A 19,624-nucleotide genomic window follows, 5' to 3' on the forward strand; every position below is an offset into this window, starting at 1 on the left:
ATTTGGTGGATGGTACACAGCTCACCTATACTGTTAGTCGCCCTTTTCTCATTACTTTTTTCACAAAAGTGCCATAACTTATCTCAGCGATCATAGCGTCTTTGTACATTTATATCGATTCTGCTATGGTGAAATATTTGTGTCCCAGTCTGTGATTTACATTGTGTTTCAGCACAGCACAGCGGGGGCTCCACATACACACAAAGTCAGACATACATGCGCACACACACACAGCACTGTGCTCCCCTGAAGGCTACGCTGAAACCGTCTCGCCTCAATAACACCTCAGTTACTATCTCCAAAGACGATACAGAGGGGGGATCACTTCGTCGCCTGCATTACGCCTCCACGTCATTCAGATTGAAGGTGAAACATCACAGGAACATAAATATCAACGGCAGTCTGAATAGTGTTACTGTTTACAGCTTACAGGAACACAGACACATATTTACTATAGGCCTATGTCTTAGACAGACTCCTGTACATGAATCTAGTGATTAATTAACAAAAATGGAGGTTGCTTGGTTCATCCTGAGGCACCAGTTGTAAACGCCGTAACTGACATGACGTAAACTGGGCTGACATGACTTTGAAAACCCCTGATTTAGCATGACTTCTAAGGAAGAAGTCACCTTTGACCATTGAATAGATTAACCTCACCTGTGAGAGCCCCCCGCTCTTTGTGACAATCTGTAATAGGACGTTTGGCCGCTGACTCAGTCCACTTCCTGTATGAAAAATATGAAGAAAAACCAAACACAGACTGATCGGGTCTTCATTAAAGTCTCTCGTTCCTTCTGCTTTCCTGTTACTTCTTCTGAGTTCACGTTCATTGTTTCGGTAATCTGAAACCAATCTGGAGGCTCACTGCAAACAGAAAAAAGATGATCGTACAAATAAAAGAAAACAGTGATCTCAGCAGCTTCAAAGGCAGCAGGTTGGAGTGGAAACATGTGAAAGACAGAGCTTTCTGAAATGTGCAGGCCATTTGTATGAAGATGTGAAAGAGCCCACGGAGACAAGAATGTTTGAATGTGCTGACGACGGCTGCAGTTTATTAAGCAGCAGTTGTGTTGAAGGACACATTGGACAAGCGGGGTGTTTGGTGGTGCCAACAAAAGTGATAAATAAAAAAGTGGAGCTGATACTCTGCATGAAATCACAATCTTTGACGGTTACTGCTGTGTGTTTCTCTGGATCTGAAAAATCCCACTTTTTTTTTCATTGAAGCAACATGTGAACATGAAACCTGCTGTGGGACCCACTGCAGTAAAGACGCTGAGCCTCTTTTGGAGGAACAGAGTGACCTTGTGTGCTCACTTCAAAGTGTTCCCACAGCTGGTCCACAAGATCGGCGTGACATATTTGCAGTATTATATGAAGCTGTTAAACTGAGATGGTTACCTTCAAGCATTAAGTTTCTCAGTATTAATGGTCTGAAAGGGTTTTAAAGAGCAGAGTATCGTCACTGTTAACACTGATTTAGTATCTACATGTATGATGCACACAAAGCGACACAACAGGGCTTTGTTTAAATGAAACCTTGAAGGTAGAGTCAGCAGCTTCTTCCTAAAAATATAAATACAGACAAAACTAATGTCGCTCAATCATCGCTTATGGGCCTCCATACATGTGTGGTGGTGACTGAAATCCTGTCCTCTGGCTGGATTTTTCAGTTTTTTTTTTTTTTGGGGTTGACAGTGCACAGGTGAGTTTAGTAGTGGCCCGCTGCTTCCAGGCTGTACAATCAAGGCCCTGTTGCTCAGTATGTCTCTCTAATGCTTTTGAAGTGGTTTGTATTGTTTGAGTTGTCCTCATTTTTTCCTCTTTTCTTTGCAGGCATGCAATATAATTGTATTTTGATAAATAATTCAATAATGGTTTAAATTTATATATATAGACAGATACAGATATAGATCTAAGGTGTTGAATAGAAAATAAGCCCCTCCTTCCACCATACAGTCTGCAGTCAAGGCTCCGGTCTGAAACCATTACATCAGCTGGTAACCCCTCATCCTCGACCCCACCCACCCCCAACAACTACCACCTTTCACACAAATACATGCACACACACCCCCTCTCATTCTTACTAGCCACTGTCTTAAGATGTTCTTCCTTTCTTCTTCCTTTCTTTGATTTTATTTTCCGTTGAATACCTGCCCTCTGATTACCGTCCAACTGTCTTAACTGTCCTTCCTCTCTATGGTTTATGTTTTGCACTGTCTTGCACTTGTAATGGTTTCACCTTTCTTCACAGTAAAAAGACCATAATCAATTGAGAATTGTAGAAATAAATAAAAGAATGTTAACGCTCTTGTGAGGAACTTCAAGTTATCTCTTAATGTGAATCTTTGCTGTTCAAAAAGTCAACGAATGGACTCCAAGCAGTAGCTGTAAAATAAAGAATTGAATGTACATTTATAGAAAAATAGAAACCAATGATTGAATTGATCATTGTTGTTTCTACACGTCATCAGCATTTTCTTGTTTTCTAGTTTATCTGGCCTCGCTGTTCAAAAGGGTTAATTCAGATATAATTGATTGATTGATCAATTTTTTTTCTACCACTGATCACATAATCCAGCTCATTTATCCTGGTAGTTCAGAGAAAAACTGGATTTGACCAACCTGATTCAGATACAGACATTACAGGGTTAGGCCTATTTGTTTGCAGGGGGCACCAAACTCGATTCTCACAGCTGCTTCAATTTATAGATTGACCGTTTGATAATGAAGCTTTTAAGTGAAATATTTAATGAAGACACAATCCTTCATTATAACTATCCTAATGTGAACGTTGTCACTGAAGCAACACAGCATAGTAGCAGAAAAAAATCTTCAAAAAATGTTTTCTTTCAGCAATCTAAAAGTTTATTTTTGACATATCTACCCTGTTAACCAGTCTGAATCCAGCCTTCTATAGTTTCCTCATGTTGGATTACTGTTTAACTGGGACAAGTTCACGCAGAGGGCTATTATGAGTAGTGGAAGTCCTATAATCAACATTACCAGTTTTGCATGCGAGATAAAGATTGGCCCGTACGGGGATCGAACCCGCGACCTTGGCGTTATTAGCACCACGCTCTAACCAACTGAGCTAACCGGCCATGGCACTGGGGTCAATGCTGCTAATTCCAAAATCGGCTGATTCTAATTATGGAGCGACGTTGATTGCAGACGTTTTCAACACGTCTGATATCTGTTTCATCATGTATCATGTTGGCCTTTCTTTGATCAGAATTTAAAGTGACTTTGGAATATAGCAAGTCATGACACTTTAAACCAGTGACAAAGAGACACATCTACAGTTACAAAGTATTTTTACACTGACCTACCTCAGGCGCTGCAACCTCAGCTCAGCATTTCATCAGTCATGTCGGTGTGTGTGTGTGTGTGTGTGTGTGTGTGTGTGTGTGTGTGTGTGTGTGTGTGTGTGTGTGTGTGTGTGTGTGTGTGTGTGTGTGTGTGTGTGTGTGTGTGTGTGTGTGTGTGTGTGTGTGTGTGTGTGTGTGTGTGTGTGTGTGTGTGTAAATTTAGCAGACTACCTTTGAGACTGACTCGAGGTCAGCAGGAACACATGAAGGTGATCGGGGTCGGTTACCTTCTGCACGCTCACACTTGTGCTGACTGACTCTGGCACGCGCTGCAGTGGTGGAGTCAACGCTGGTTCAACACATGTCTGGCCATAGGGTATGTGCCAACATGTGAAAACAGCAAATACACAAACTCATACTGTAGCCTTCCCATATATGGAAGACGATAATTTAAGTCAGTGAGATGAGTAACGTTACATTAATACCAGCATATAAAAAAACACACAAAAGATAGACCTTAGCATTCAGAGTGATGAAGTCTGGTTACTAAAATAGACTTAACAAAGCCAACAAGCAAAAACGAAACAACACCGCAAATGTAATCAAATGTCAATTTCCATGTTTGCAGTTGTTTCCTATGTACATTTTCCAAACAAAATTACCATGACAGCAAATAAATGAGTTCCTCGCCCCACAAACATGCAATGAATGGCCTTGATTGTACTTAGTTTTCACACTAAATCACATAGAAATGGTCCACCACTTCCTCTTATGTCAAGCTAATTTATAGATGAAATGACTTCAAAGTCAATGAGCAGTGTATGCTTCAAATTGTTCATCAAAACAGGATGCCAAGGGAGGGGGAGAAATCACAGCCAGAGTTTTATTTAGAGGCATTGATGAACATGTGGCAGCCAGATATCGCTTTACCAAATCAAATCTCCATCAGAGCTGCTTACAGATTGAAGGGGCATTTATTTTAAGATAGAATTTGTGACACTATCTAGTATTAATATGTTAATCCTCCCCCCTGACACTGAAGTGTTGTAAGTCCTGCAACACCCTTGGTATTATTCTGTTTGGAGCAGTGGCTATTCTAGAGTCTGTTGGGGCCCGAGGCAAAGCTTTAAAGGGGCCCTCCAACCAGCGTTTATCACCTTTAGTTGATTATCAGCATTTGGAGGGGGAACTTCATCCTTCTTTTTTGTTGGTGTCAGAAATGCAAGTAATGATGCTAAGTCTTGCTTTCTTTTTTCCCTCTCCCAGGCAGTTTCTAACTGTCATTACAAAATTTCCCCATTTTGAGCCACTGCTGTGGTTTCAAGTTTGTCAGCCCTCTGGGCCCTTTACTGGCCTGGAGGCCCCAAGTGGTTTCCTGCCTTTCCTGTTGACAAGCTGCACCTCTGGGTTTGAGGTTAACATTATTGTTTACTGTAGTCATATCGTAATCTGTAAATATGAAATTGATGTCGCCACTGTGACGTCAGCCGCTGGTTTGTGGATTATAGTTTTGAAGCCTCAAGTTTTGCATTTTGGTCAAAACCATCTTGGGTTTTTGAGAGGCTGAGATGATGCAGCTGGTGAGGAGCACAAGGTTTAAAAAATGCTCTATCACTTTAACAGCTTGGATTGTTATCAAGGTATATCTAATATTTAATTGGTATTCATTGGGATGCTAATTTAGGCAAAAAAAAACTAACCTGGTGATCAAATGAACAGAGGACTACTGAGTCGTTTTTTTTATTACAATTGAATGATGAGAAAGACGTTTTTCTGTGTGCCATGGTAGCAATTTGTCCACCACAAGGTAAAGCCACACCTTACACCATACTTGCTTTGTCTGTTTATAAATCTGATCATTGTTGGGAAACACTCTAAACCAATATAAGACACCATAAACTCATTACTAGAATGTTTTTAAGGGTACTAAATCTGAGAGAGGTCTCAGTTGGGTCTATTTGTGGTAGAATGCAGGTTAATGGCACTTCGTATTATAATTGTTAATGTGATCTTACATAGGTGGCGCCCCATGTATCGAGGCTATATTCATCCAAGTGGAAGGCCCGGGTTCAAGTCCGACCTGCCGCTGCCTTCCCGCATGTCCTTTTCCTCTCTCTCAACCAATTCTCTACTCTATCCACTGTCCTATCAAATAAAGGGAAAGCCCCCAAATAAAAACATAAGAAACCCAACAAAAAACTAGCCAGGTCAACAGATTCCTGAAACATATTTTGTTCCTCACCATGTTTGTGAAATGTTAATACAAGGCCACAAAAAAAGACAAGCTTATTTTCTTGTGAGAACATTGTAACATGTGTAGCCCTTGAGGGCAAAGTGGAATTAAAAAAATGTTATTATCTTTGACTGAACCCAGCCTGCTCCAAAGACCTGAAACAAATCTGATGAGTTAAAGTAAAAAGAGAATACTTCATTAGAAACAGCAAAATATTTATTCACCAGTCAAAACAACAAAACATGAGGTCTGGAGACTGCAGTCCACACGCTGTTACATGCTTACCAAGATTCAGTTACCTACAAAGGGAGTATCCGGGTATCCTTCAGGTGCTCAAAGATTATGGACACAATGTGCATACTAGCTCGTGTGTCTGTATTGTGAGGGGAGGGCTTGTTAGCTTAGCAATAAAAACAAAGTTAGATGGGAAGGTCATTTACTCCAAGTCCTTCTTTGAATCACAACCAAAACTATACATCCAGGAACAAAAACAACAAGAAAGAAAGTAATACAACTTTAAGTTTGAAAGATAACCAAGTGTATACTCGTGTGTCAACATGGGAAATCTATGTAAGTCAATGAACATAAATTGGCAGGTCTTGGAGAAGAGCTTGCAGCATTCATGCAAGACGAAGGGGCGTTTCTGGGTCGTCTTTATCAGGGAGGAAGGAGGAGGGAAGTGTTTGACCTAACTTGTGTTCTCCCTCGGTACCGAGCACTCAAAAAAAGAGATGGGCGGCAGTAATTGTAGCGGGTTATCAGTTCTCGAGGAAAGCCACGTAGTCAGTGAGTCTAGCCAACTGCTGCTCATTTGGAACCAATGAGACAGGGGGAGGATCTGCAGAGAGAGAGAGAGAAAGAGAGTGGGACAGAGGAGGAGAAGTTGAGTCAGAGGGGGATTCCTTATTGTGCCAAGGACCATCCATCTTTTTTACATTTCAGTGGCTGCAGCACACGTGTGCTAACGCAAGAGAGATTGAGCAGGCCGCAGGTTAACCACGCCGCCCACATCTGAGCTCACACCCCCCCCAACCCCTTAAATAACGCTACCTACAGCGACTACCCCCGTGACTGTGAGACATTTAGCCTGGAGATCATTACAACGCTTCACATTTATTCCAACCAGAATGATTTCCTGTATGAGATCCACTCCACAACCAAAATTGCCAGGCCCTGTTAAATCCTGGTGACGCTGTGGAGGGGGAAAAACACTAGGCATGTGAGGATTAATAGTGAGTGAACGAATTGTGCTGGACATGTGTGCACCAGATGCTGCAGAGGGAAGGGAACGTCCAATGACTACAGACAGGAGGACAGACAGGCCACAACCTCCTACTCAAGTGTTTGAGGTTTTCTCCAACAAGATGGGTCAATCTACGAGTCTCCAGGCTCGAGAACAATGATGATGTGACAAAAAAAATGATATAGTAGTGGAGCAAAAAGGGGAAAAAAGGGAATTGATGAGGGACCCTTTGGAGACATGGGCATTAAACAAAGAGGGATTTAGCAAATCAAAGTTTAAGAGATTCTAGGAAAAAGATAAACCTCACCTGTCTTTCATTTAAAATAAACCGACCACTTACACTCTGCTCTTAACTTTTTTTTATGTGTCTAATAAAATCTAAGGGAGGACGAGTAGCAGAGAGGTGGGTGCAGGATTACTCACCAGGAGAAAAATGTCTGGCTAACACAACAGTGGGCTAATGATGTGTACAAATAAAAAGAGCAACACTGCCACCTACCTGGTTTTTTGGGCATCACCATCCTGGTAGCAGGGTCTGCCTGCCAGCCCTGGCTCACTACACCTTTAGACAAAGACAGAGGTGGGAAAGATTCAGAAGCTGCAATCAAAGTGCCGATATAACCTTTTCTTCACAAGGATGGTTGTGTTGATTGATCTTACCCTTGACTGCCTCCTCCACAGAGTACCCCACAAAGGCTGCAAAGTCTTCTGCTGTTATTGAAGTGTAGGCCTGGGCCACTAGACTGTACGCTCTTTGCCGCGTGCTTTCTGTGAAGGATGCATGAACCACAGACACACTGATATTAGATAGCTGTCTACAGAGTGCATACATGTTAAAACTGTGATCTGGTTCTATTTAGAGTGCATACTGTACACAGCAGCAGACACTGACAACCTGCAGACACATGAGAAGTTAACATGGTACTGAAGAGTCCGGTTCAATGTAAACAAGGTCGCTTTTTAGATTCAGCTCTAAATGTTCTTCACTGTGAAAAACAAACACAGTCTGACAGTTAGGGCCTGTTTCAAAAAACTACTCCGTCATACATGTTGTGTACCTCGTGCACATTCTTGTTGGCTCACATATGGTCATTTTCTCACCCAGAGGGTAAGACAATAACACATTTCATACACAGCGATTTTCACTTCTTGTAACTTTGCTGGTATGACAACTGGTAGACTTCCTGGAGATTTTCTAATGACGTTGACCTGGCTGTTGATAAGTGCTGAAATAAATCAGTGTTTCACTAAGTTCCTCTCAAATCTTCATCTCATATTCAGCCAGAAGAAGACACTCCAAAACGACTTAAAAATTCTGACTCAAGTTCTAGACTTAAATACACATTGAGCTATTTTGAACAGACGCTGTTTTTCTTTGGTTTTAATTGCTTCTAGCATCTGGGTTTGTTTAAAGTTAAACGGTGCATTTTGTCTGATTTGATTGCGGGCTAAAAGAAAAAGGGGGATTAAGATTTTCCGTAATGAAGAACACTTAAAAACGGATCCTGTTAAATGAAGCATGCTCAAGATGAATCATGATATGTGCTGTGCTGTGCTGATACAACAAACAACAGAAGTCTTTATCAGCAGGCACGGATTCAGGCTTCTAAAAATTCCTGTCCTATTTATCAGGCTCGACTTGACATGGTGCTGTAGTTACTGGAGATAGCATCAAGAGTGGGAGGGCCTCACAACAGCACGGAGCCAAATGCACCCGGCGTGTATCTGCTCCTGGAGCTATCACGTAAATGCCTCAGGGTTGCGGCCTTTGGTGGTTTATAGCCTAGCAACAGTTTATGTGTACCAACAGTCAGCCTCCCGTCTGCTGCAGCAGCTAGCAGCAGTAACAATAACAAGTTGTGGCGATGAGAAAAGACAGCTGTGAGGGGGAAGGCCAGAGATTTGTCAGGAGAGCTTTGTCATTCTGCTGTCCAACAGGCTTCCACTTCTCCTCGTTATTGTTCATCTAAGAAAAACAGGTGGAAGGACTGAGAATATTAATTTGGAAAAATAGGTCAAGGAAAAGATTTATGTATGAATTGCATTGATGGTAATTTATTTATATCAGAGCATGTTTATTAATGAAAGTCTTGAATAGAAGGTCAAGTAATGACTCTTTGAATTCTGTATTTAGAGAGAAAAGTGGTTCTACGGTAATACTTTTGTTTTGTCACTTTGGTTGTCTTATAATTTATGATTATTTACAGAGATAAAGTGCTTTTCTCCTCTCTAGTTGGTATAAAAATCTGATCTGTCAAAGGGGGATTCCCCTATTTTTAAAACTGGGCACTTTTTTTAAACCTATTTTTGTATCGAAATGACTAATGGGTATAAACAGGTTTGAAAACTGCTCCAGTCGATCTCTTCAGGCTGCAGCTGCAAAAAGAGCCGTGATGACTGTGACAAATTTTCAAGGACGCTGCATTGGCTAAAAGTAATCCTCCACTGCATGTGCTTGTTTCTGCCAATTACAGCCTCAGGATTTTATTTTAAGTTTCTCACAACATCCCAGAAATGAACTCTTGTAGTGCGGCTGAGGTAGAGTCAGGGGTTCAATCCCCAGCAGATACATGTGTCTTTGGGCAAGACACTTGAATGTGTATGAATGGATTAGTTACTTCTGATGGTCTCACTACATAGCAACCTCTGCCATCAGTGTGTGAATGTGTAGGTGTGACCTGATACACAAGCTCAAGTCCATTTACCTTGATAACTTATACTGTCGGCATAATTGTGTGATAAAGAGTGTTAAAATGAATTGGTTAGAAACTATCAAAATGGTTGAAGCATTGTTTTTTTTTTTTACGGAGTGTCGTGGCTTTGACAAGAGCGGTGTCAACAAGTGCATCTTGTTTAAAATTGCACAAAAAGTAGCATTTCTGAAGCCAACCCATTCTTTTAGAAGGTTTTAATGATAATCTGAGCCTAACATTGGCCCCCAAAAAAATCCCGTTTAGTTGACATACTGCACTCAAAGCAGTCTATTGGATTACTTCAAAACTTTAAGTACATATAAGTCTTTTAGATCCCAAGGGTTTGGATCCCAACTTGAGTTTCAAACTACATGATACCCTTTTCATTCACACTGTATGTCACTGTTAATAAATGTTCCTCCTTTGTTTTTAGAAAACCTTGTTTGCTTCTGACTAGCTGCAAATAAGAAAAGAACTGAGGACTCAGAGCATATGTTTCTAACACAGCCAAGCAGGTCATCTCAAGGGGCTTTTTGTAACCCAGTCCCCAGGCAGACGTGTATTTTTACTTTGGCCTTTTGACCGTGAGGAGATGACTCGTGTGGCAGCTGGACGGGCCTTTCTTAGTAGGCTCTCTCTTGACACCCACACAGAGTTGGGTTGGAGCTGCTGAGCAAGGCATCCATGTGTGGGAGAACGGGGAGTTTTTATGGAGGAGAAACAGGACCTGGCCTGTCCTTCCCTCACTGTCTATTCCAGGGCGGCTATCACTTCACACCCTCTCACCTCTTAAAAATAGCCCCCACTCTTCACCGGCTAAGGCAAAGCAGACAGGACATGGCAAGGGCTTTTATTTTTACATGCAGCCTATTGCCAAGTAAGAGCAGCAACAGCAGACTGTGGGACATTTTGATGGAAGCACTCCACTTTGTATGACCTAAATAATGCTGGGATGTCGTGTTTTAGTCCTTTGTATGCTCCCTTAGACTTTATGTTTTAGTTCAGAAAAAAAAGAAATAAGATTCTTGACTTCATGCAGCTTTATTCCACATTTCTTTAAAGACAGATTTGGTGATTACAGGCAGATCAACTGATCACAGATTCAACTCAAACTAAAACAAAGTGAGAAAAATACAAATGACTGTTTCCATAAGCTAACTATGAGGATAATGATGTGTTAGCAATCATCCAATATCCTGAATTTACACTCATATGAAGATCTTTTTTTCATTTCAACGACTTAAAGTACAAAAGTATAAAAAGACATTAAGAAAAGGTACAACATTAACATTAAATATTGCACTGAAAGTAAGGCCAAGCTATTTTAGCCCATCCCTTAACCTTATAATATTTTTGACATTAAACAGAGTCTCTGTCGAACACACAACCTTCAAAGAGTCCATGACCAGTTGGATTTCATTATTCCTCCTCCTCCTCATCTTCTGCATCTTCAAATTCATCTGCATCACCTCCTCCAAAGTCCATTTTCGCCAGGACAGCTTCAACATGCTCTGTAGACAAAGTGAAGTGGTCCATCTTCTCATAGCCTGGCTCTGGCCTCTCCTCGCCCAGAGCGTGCTTGGATGCGTCCTTGGTCTGTGTGATGAGGCCCTTGGAGGCTAACAGAAACTCAGCAGCACTACCCTGCTCCAACGCCCTCACAGCCGTGTCTGTGAGCTCTGAACTGGTCTGCAGGCGTTCGACGTAACGTTGAGCCAGGGCCCGCAGAGCTGCCACCTTTTCATCTTGCTCTTTACCAACCTGCTCCAGCAGAATGGTCTTGCGCTCTTCCAGTACAGCATAAAGCAGGTCGAAGCGTTCACCTAGCCCTTGCTTAGCACGCTGAGCATTCTCCATCACTACACGGCAGGAATCTTCCATCTGATTGAGCAGGGCCTGCAGGCGGCTATTGCTGGCGACCAGGGTATCAATAGCATTACTCAGTTCCCCTTTCTGGGCCTGATAAACACTTGGTATAGGTGCCACTTCACAGTCTTTGTGCTGACCAAACACTTTGCACATGGAGCAGGTGGGAACCTGGCAGGTCATGCAATAGATGTTGATTTTCTCATCCTCGTGTTCCTGGCACATCGGCTCTTTGGATTCTTTAGGCTTTAGGGTTGGTTCCGTGGTTCCGCTGTTGTTACCTTCCTGCTGCTGCTTATAGATGTCGATGATATTTTCTACCAGCAGGTTGCGTTGGAGCCCGTGTACACCATGGCGGTCAAGCACAACCTCAAAGCGGCAGGTAGGACAGCGAAAGACTCCTCCAGAGAAGCGGTATGGGTTTCGTGAGTCGTACAGGTCGCTGGCACAACCGCGACACAGGTTGTGCTGGCAGGGCAGGATGACCACCGGCTTGGTGAACATTTCCAGGCAGATAGGGCAGCTCAGCTGCTTCTCCAGGCTATCCATGGGGCTCGGGGGACGAACCATAGATCCTGTTCTCTGGATGTCCATAATGAAAAAGCTTGCTTAAGTTCGACCAGTAAGCGTCCCGATTCACAAAGTAAAATTACCAAGAGAGAAAACTCTGTCGGTAACTAAAATGGCGGGCAGACTCTACCAACCTCGTCCTCAGTGTGTGCTGTTGAAAAGCTGATATCTATTCTGGGTGACAGCTAGTAGCTCGGCCCTTTATAGCAGCCCTTCACAGTTGGTGACATCTGATCCTGTCCACCAACCAGAGCACACATTCCTGCCTGCTTGCTTCCTTGGGATGTTTTCACAGAAATGGCCCCCTCCAACCAGGGGCAGCATGTGTCTCGTGTCCCAGTGGGCATGACGTCCCATCTAACAGCAACCCAGGTGGAGTCTGAGCAGAGTCAACCACGACCCATGTGACAGGCTCAGATAGGAAACTCAGTCCAATTTGTAAACAAGTCAATGTCAACATCCTGTGACACCTGTGCTGTTTTGAATATTTGTTCTCCTCGAGGTTGTTGTTGTTGTTGTTGTTGTGTAACCAGTTTTCTTCTTGTATAATCTGTTCTATTTACTCAGAAAACAAACAACTTTATATGTTTTCATTCGCTTTTGACAGTCAACCAATGATATCAAATTAAAATGATTAGTTATAACTTTATTGAATCATTGATTAAATCAAGTTTAGGCCTTTTTTTCCTTTTTTAAGTCTTTTTCTTTTCAAAAGTAACAATTTAACTTTTGAGTTCTGTTCTTTATACATGACTGTTGGGGTTGTCTGCAGGTCAAATTCAGAAGTTCTGGTCCATTAGTGGGGTAGGTGTTATGTGATATGGTGTTATTTATGTAATTTGAAAGCCTAATATTCATTGTTTATAAGCTTGTAAGACTCCTCATTTGTTCAATTGTTATTTAGAGACAATAGCAAGGGGATAGTCATAACCTCGTCAATAAAGAGTGGATGTATGGAAAACCAATTCACATGATAATAAAAACGGTGTTATTTCAATCAATTGCTTTGTCGGATTATTAAAAGATGCTTTATTTAAACCTCTCAAAATAGTCCAATGTGTTCATTTTTCATCTAGAACACTCTTTATTTACCTTTTCCAACAAGAAATGATGATCAATGGTTACCTAAGTGTCTTATGACATGATGTCGTCAGTATCTTTGGCACATAAACACAAAGTACGGTAAACATGAGGGGTAAGCTATTCTTAAACTGTTGCACAAGATCACATGGTACATGTTCCCCGACAACTGGACAGGAGGACAATCATTTCATGTTCCTCGAAAAGATGCAACCGAGGTAAGAAAGCTATGTGTGGATGAAAACATTTAGATATTAGGTTTCATGATGGGAGAGAACCGATGTTTGTGTTCAAGAATCTGACAACTAACTCAGAGTTACATGCTGTAACACCATGGACATCATGAAGCATCATTAATCTCCGAGCTGATAAAAATGTTTAACTTGGTCAGAGGGTTGCATCACGACTGCAGCTGTGTTTAGCTGGCGCCCCCTGCTGATTAAATCTTGCAGAGAGAATACATGTGTTTATTTCACTTCAAGGTTTTTTAAATGTCCCTACATGACATTTCGCATAATATGACAAGCATAAAAATAATATTTAGAAGTTGTTTCAGAAACCAAAAGCTACATTACATGTCAGGTAAAGTGTCAGAGGTCAAACCAGCCACGATTTCCTTCTTGTTTTGTTGTTACCTTGAAGTGCTTCCATGACAGGAAGTATATTCTCTGTCCACTGGAAGGCTGCGATGGTCGTGTAGATCCCCGGAAAGTCCCGCTGCCATATGCGTTGGCCGACTGCCCAAATAGCTCCTAATTCAGGATTTGCCTACAAACAACAAGGGAGGAAACGTTTCAAAGACTTTCATCATGCTACATTTGTTTTTCATGCTACTGTTGAGAGCAGTCATACCCAAATACCCTAGATATTAAATCATGAGGATTACATTTCTGATTAGTATGTTGTTCATGAATAACAGGGATTTGTTTCTAAGAACTGTGAACAAATCCTTCAGTTGAGCATCTGACAAGGAATGATCGTCTTGGCAATAACATCCTTCAATTTATAGTTATAAAGTGAGAAGGGATAAGAAAACAAATCACTCATGGCTCTCCCAGCAGGTAAAGACTGATGCATTGTGGCACTGAAGACAGTTACAGCAAATGTTCATGGTTGACTTACAACTTACAGGGTTTATGGGTTAGGGTTAGTGACATTAAAAACATAAAGAAAGGTCAAAAACTGTTTTTAGAGTTCCTGTGAGAAGCTCTCATTTATGTCTATTTAGCGCCCCCTGTGGACAAAGAGGTGCCTCTTGTCTCTTTCTGATTTTGTCCTGCACATGAAGTAGTGTTTTTTTTTTTTTTTAAACAAAATCCCTCCTTCTGCCTTCTTTTAAAAGCAAATCCTATCACTCGTTGTGAGTCTTAGCTGTGTAAAATGTCAACAAAGGGAGTTTTTTCTGTGTGCTGTGACTCACTACATCTAACATCTATCTGGTGTCATTGAGATCAAGCATTAAGAAATATGACACAGAAGATACCAGTCCTGTCACTGATGGTCTTATTTGCTTTTGAAGGTTTCATAGAGGCATCAGTATGAATGAAGTCATTTTTATAACCAACTAAAAACTCCTTGCATGAACTTTGACAGAAGATGTTGATGTGAAACATAATGAAGCAGCACAATCAGGAAAACCAGAGTCAAACTTATGTCAGCAGTACTTTCTCAGTAATGTGTTTATTTTCACATACTTACAGATTTGATTGCTTGGGGAATCCTTTTCCAGAGATACCTGCCGTTATTCCTGTTGGATTGATATACAAAAGTTAGCCCAATCACAGAGGACAGAGGACATTTTTAGCAGTGATGATGATGCTTTGTGTGTCTTTGCTTCTATTTTTATTTGTATTTGATGACTGTCAACTCAAAAACAAAATCAAAACCGATAACTCAACCCAACGATATAAGACAGCTACGCTCACACACATTTACAATGAGCAAGGAGGGGAACAAATACAAAAGACAAATTCATCTAAACACTGTGTCAAAGACACAAAAGCATAAATATCATTATATGTCATTGTTGTGTTATTGCTAAATCCAAGCTGTCCACAATGGAAATGTACAAAAAAAGAAAACAAAATAAGGGCAATCAATGTAAAAATAAAAACGCAATCAAGATGAGTCAAAATGTTACAAAAGAAAGGACCCCAAAATGTGTCCCACTTCTGTTTACGTTAAATTGTTAGTTCACAATTTCTCAATTTTGAATAACCAAAACCACTTTATGCAACCAGTATGGAAGCACGTGGAGTTGGTGTCTTCCGGTCTTTGAGAATCTTTTTTGTGTGTGTTAATACCATGACCATCAACAGAGCTGTTTGAATGTATGAAGGGAGCCATGAGGGGTCCTCTGAGGCTCCTAAAAAGCCAAGTCTCTGTCAGGAGAGGAGAGAGTGTCCTCTGATAAACCCCAGAGAAAAAGGAGGAAAAATCTTCACCAGAACTGATGACAATCCTAAAATACATGCAAAAATCTAACGTTGTTTGATTTACATTCATTACTTTCTGGAGACATGGAGGGGTAAAACTTATGAAGCTTAACTTTAGATCTATGCGTAAAATTCAAAGACTTAAGAAATGAACAGAACAAGCAAAGTATGAATAAGGTATAATAAGTTATAATGTTGCTCTGTAACATGTCGGAAATGCCTAAATCAAGTCGGCACATATTATCATTTAATGCGTTCTGATCCATTGATAACAAAGTTCTGGTCCTCTGTTCAAACAGCGATGGACCCAAAACGATGTCTGCTTGATGTTAGCTCTGTGTCTTGATGTACATCCCCCTACATAATCAATTCGATTTGATAAAATATGATCAATTCTTCCTTACGAGGGGTTATAGATAGATAGATAGATAGATACTTAATTGATCCCGATGTAAATTCAAAAGCATCCAGTAGCATTTTACAAAGAGGTACATGACATGGAACATTTGTTACAAATTAACCACAAAACCGGCGCCCCCCTCACATACCTATATATTAACCCGAAAAAAGAATAAGAATAAGAATACCCTAGATGAATCACATTTTTTAGCAATGTTTAAAAAGAATAAAATTATCCAAAAACAGACATTAAATAAGAGTCAGTGCAAACATTATCCGGTGTATTGCAGGGAACCTAACCCAGTCTGTGTAAAAGTAGACTGAGCTCATATCCTAATGAGTCTTGTGTATTTTTCCCCTTACAAATTCCTCCCTTTTGTGTCATGTTTTGAATGTGTCTTCATGTTGGGACATCAGTAAGAAAGATGCAATGCAGATCTCGTGATATGTCATGTTATTAAACTTACTATCAATAAGCAGTAATTAGGGAGGTATTGAGGGGTCAACTCTTGGTTAACAACCTATTAGCTATAGATTATGGTCATGTAGATTAAAGTACTGATAAACTCTTAATAATGACTAATAAGCAGCCAGGATGCTCCTGACTTACTAATTAGGATGCTAAGAAAGAACTACTTAATGATGAATATTTTTCAATATAATTTAAAGTGTTACCAAAAAAAACCTACAGAAGTCAGCATCTGCAGACAAACACAAAGTTGACTCACATGTCATTATGAAGTAAATAGAGAGACAGCAGCTGAGCGTAGACTTGAGGTGTTGCGATGCCACCTGGAGCCTGTTTGAAATAAATACAGGTGGGATAACAGACATATGGCAAGCCGTTCAGGAAATTAATATATTGATTGAAACTTTGAATATATGGAATGGAAGTTTGAATATATGGAATGGAACTTTGAATATATGGAATGGAACTTTGAATATATTGATTGAAACTTTGAATATATGGAATGGAACTCTGAATATATGGAATGGAAGTCCGTAGTGTTGTTTCAGCTTACATCTCAGTAAGAGACTAAAAAATTCCCTAAGGCCGTGTTCACACTAGACTTATTTTTTTCAGAAAAAAGCGCTGCCTTCAGCGCCTTTTGAGCGCTTATGTGCGAGTGTTCTGTAACCATAACAACAGGATCTAGTCTGCGGTTCAACCGCGCTGGAGCCGGCCGGAGCACGACGCATCAATTTAGTACAGAAAAGAACAAACGGGACAGGAAGTCAGACACCGATACAACATTAAAACATCCGGTTTATTTTCAGAATAACACCCTCCGTTTTGACGGTTCAGAAAAAACGACCATTTGTTTATGTGTTTATAAGGTTTTTATTGAGTTTTATACCACGAACATCATATTGTCTCGTGTTGTCGCCAGTGAATCTGTTAAATTATCGCGGAAATTGCTTTGACTTCATACTCCAGCTGTCCGGCTGTGCTCTCCGTGCTGCGGACTGAGAACGCAGCAGGTGGGTGTTGACGGATGACGGATGCACGGACCCGTAACAGACCGGAGCGGACACGCAATGCACACATATCTGGTGGAAGTTTGCCGTTTTTGGGCACTGGTAACTAGGGACGTAGGTTACTACTCATCCTGATTGGTCAGCTGTCAGAAAGGTGCTTGACGTCACCCAGCGCTTTTCTGAAAAGGCGTCATCCTTTTTCATTTTTCCATAGGCTTGTATGTAAAAAAGGCGCTGGCCGTTGAAAAAAGAAGTCAAGTGTGAACACGACCTAAAGATGGATGCACAAAGTGCGCTCAGCAAACTCATGTTTTGTTGAGCGTTACTACTCATAAGCAGTAAACATGTTCCAATAATTGAACTATGATCTTCAAGGCGACGCTTTCTACACACAGCTGTTTCAAAAAAGTTTTGACGGTCAACAAAGTATTGGTATATTTCAGCTGATGTCATTTTGCAAAACCAGCATCTTCAGCAGGGTGTCTTTTGGATGACAACAATGAAACTGGTGGATTTGGAGAATTGAAATCAGCTTCATTCAACATATTCAAAGTTTCATTCAATATATTAATTTCCTGAACGGCTTGCCATACAGACATTAAGTATAAACAGAGCACCAAGCTGTAGTCACCTCCCTGAACACTGAACCCTGCAGGTTTTACAGAGTAGTAATAAACACTGTGACTCGAGCTACAGACTGTAACAAAGTAAAGTTTTGTTGTCATTGCCTTTAGCTTCTGCTTCTGTTTCCTCTCTAACACCAACCATAGGGATGTAAATCAACTGCTAAACGTTTTCTGACACACATTATAACATAACAATGTCTTATAAGCATTCAACGTCATTACTTGAATCACTAAAGGATCTCTGAACATTAATGTTAGCTCGCATGCTAAAACCTGCAAATAACACAAGTGAAAGCAGAGACTAACATCCACCTATAGCGTACAAAATCTCAATGTATTTGTTGACATTGTTGGTATAACACGGGTAAAGTTAAGTGGTAAGTAACTGATAAGAGATTTAAAGCTACATGATCGTTTGAGAGGAGGAAACAGGATAATTTCTTAGCCATAACGTTAGCTTAAACTAGTCACAGCTAACCTACTGTCGTAAACAGAAACGTTCCTGTCGTTAATTCAGAGGCGCAAATCATGTAGGATACGAAACAAAGTAATTTCAGTGTTCAGTGCTTACCTCAAGCTCCTGAGCCTCACACTGTTCTAATAATTTATCAAAGTTTTCTTCCATAATCACAGCAGTAGGCATGATAAATGCCTATCTGGTGCACCGGAAACTTCTTCTTCTTCTTCTTCTTCTCCTGTATAATTTCCGTAGATTAACAGCGGGTCAGTGCTGTTGCTGCCCTCTGCTGGATGAAACACAAACGAAGGATATTGTTCAGGGACTCTCACTTTCCTGGCAATGCACACGACTTTTGGCTTATAAGTTAGTTTACTACCTCTTACGAAACAAAAGAGATCCAATAAAAGATCATACATAATATATCCTATAACTCATACATCTCAAGATTTGATCAAATTGGCAACACATTTGTAAAAAGGACAAGACAGCATGATACATTTATCAAACAAATGTCTGGTATTCTGGAGAGCTTTAGAGAAAATGTTATTGCCAATTATATGAGGTGTACAGTTTATTTGTTGCCTAAAGATATCATCTTATTGTATAGAAATAAAAACAATACAACTCCAACAGACAATTCACTTCTTGGTAAATTTCATATCCATACATCTCACCCACGCTTATAGTATTTATCACTGGATGTTAAAACTGTATAATGAAATGTTTAAATCTAATTAACATCAAGAAAGCTTTACAAACTGTAAACCTGATCAACATGTTTTGAAGATGAGGTATTTTGATTGTTTTTTTTTATTGTACAGCATGTAACATGCTGCTGTAAATTAGGAGACGCTTTACAAAAGAGCATAAGGGATAACATGCAGGAAGGATTTTTTTCTTCGTATTCCTCTCGTTCCTGTTGTCCACACTTCCTTGCTGAGGTGGAGGTCGATGGGGACGATGGTGGCTGGGCGTCAGGGACGTCAGGTGGTAGTAGTGCCAGATCACCTCACTGAAGGTCGGGGGAGCTCCGTCTTCTCCAGAGCCCTGCCTCTGCTGCCGGGACAAGGCCTCTTGTATAAGCGTTTCTGTTTTTTCATTTTTTTTTTTTTAGAAACCGAAGCTCATTTTATCATTTATGTAACTGCAGTTCTTTATCCAAGAATTCAGCGTGCTCTGAGTAAACTCCTCACTGTTACCCTGAGATTGCCTTTCTCCTTAATGAT

At 40.7% G+C, this 19,624-nt stretch overlaps 2 protein-coding genes and 1 non-coding gene across 3 annotated transcripts; all 3 read right to left on the reverse strand.

Moving 5' to 3' along the window:
* Positions 1–3,033: 3,033 nt before the first annotated feature.
* trnai-aau (transfer RNA isoleucine (anticodon AAU)) lies at positions 3,034–3,107 on the reverse strand. The gene has a single exon. It is a non-coding gene; the product is annotated as a tRNA-Ile (tRNA).
* Positions 3,108–6,078: 2,971 nt separating this feature from the next.
* Positions 6,079–18,626, reverse strand: cops8 (COP9 signalosome subunit 8). Its single transcript, XM_061053981.1, has 7 exons — positions 18,510–18,626; positions 16,562–16,632; positions 14,698–14,746; positions 13,635–13,767; positions 7,451–7,558; positions 7,290–7,352; positions 6,079–6,385 (listed from the first exon to the last, which is right to left on the reverse strand). Exons 1-7 carry the CDS (start codon positions 18,579–18,581, stop codon positions 6,306–6,308), a joined length of 576 nt encoding a protein of 191 aa, XP_060909964.1. The 5' UTR covers positions 18,582–18,626; the 3' UTR covers positions 6,079–6,305.
* trim63b (tripartite motif containing 63b) lies at positions 10,506–12,185 on the reverse strand. Its single transcript, XM_061053980.1, has one exon. It carries the CDS (start codon positions 11,941–11,943, stop codon positions 10,903–10,905), a length of 1,041 nt encoding a protein of 346 aa, XP_060909963.1. The 5' UTR covers positions 11,944–12,185; the 3' UTR covers positions 10,506–10,902.
* Positions 18,627–19,624: the final 998 nt, after the last annotated feature.

This window comes from Labrus mixtus, chromosome 13 (assembly GCF_963584025.1).
Source record: "Labrus mixtus chromosome 13, fLabMix1.1, whole genome shotgun sequence".
Taxonomy (NCBI): Eukaryota; Metazoa; Chordata; class Actinopteri; order Labriformes; family Labridae; genus Labrus; species Labrus mixtus.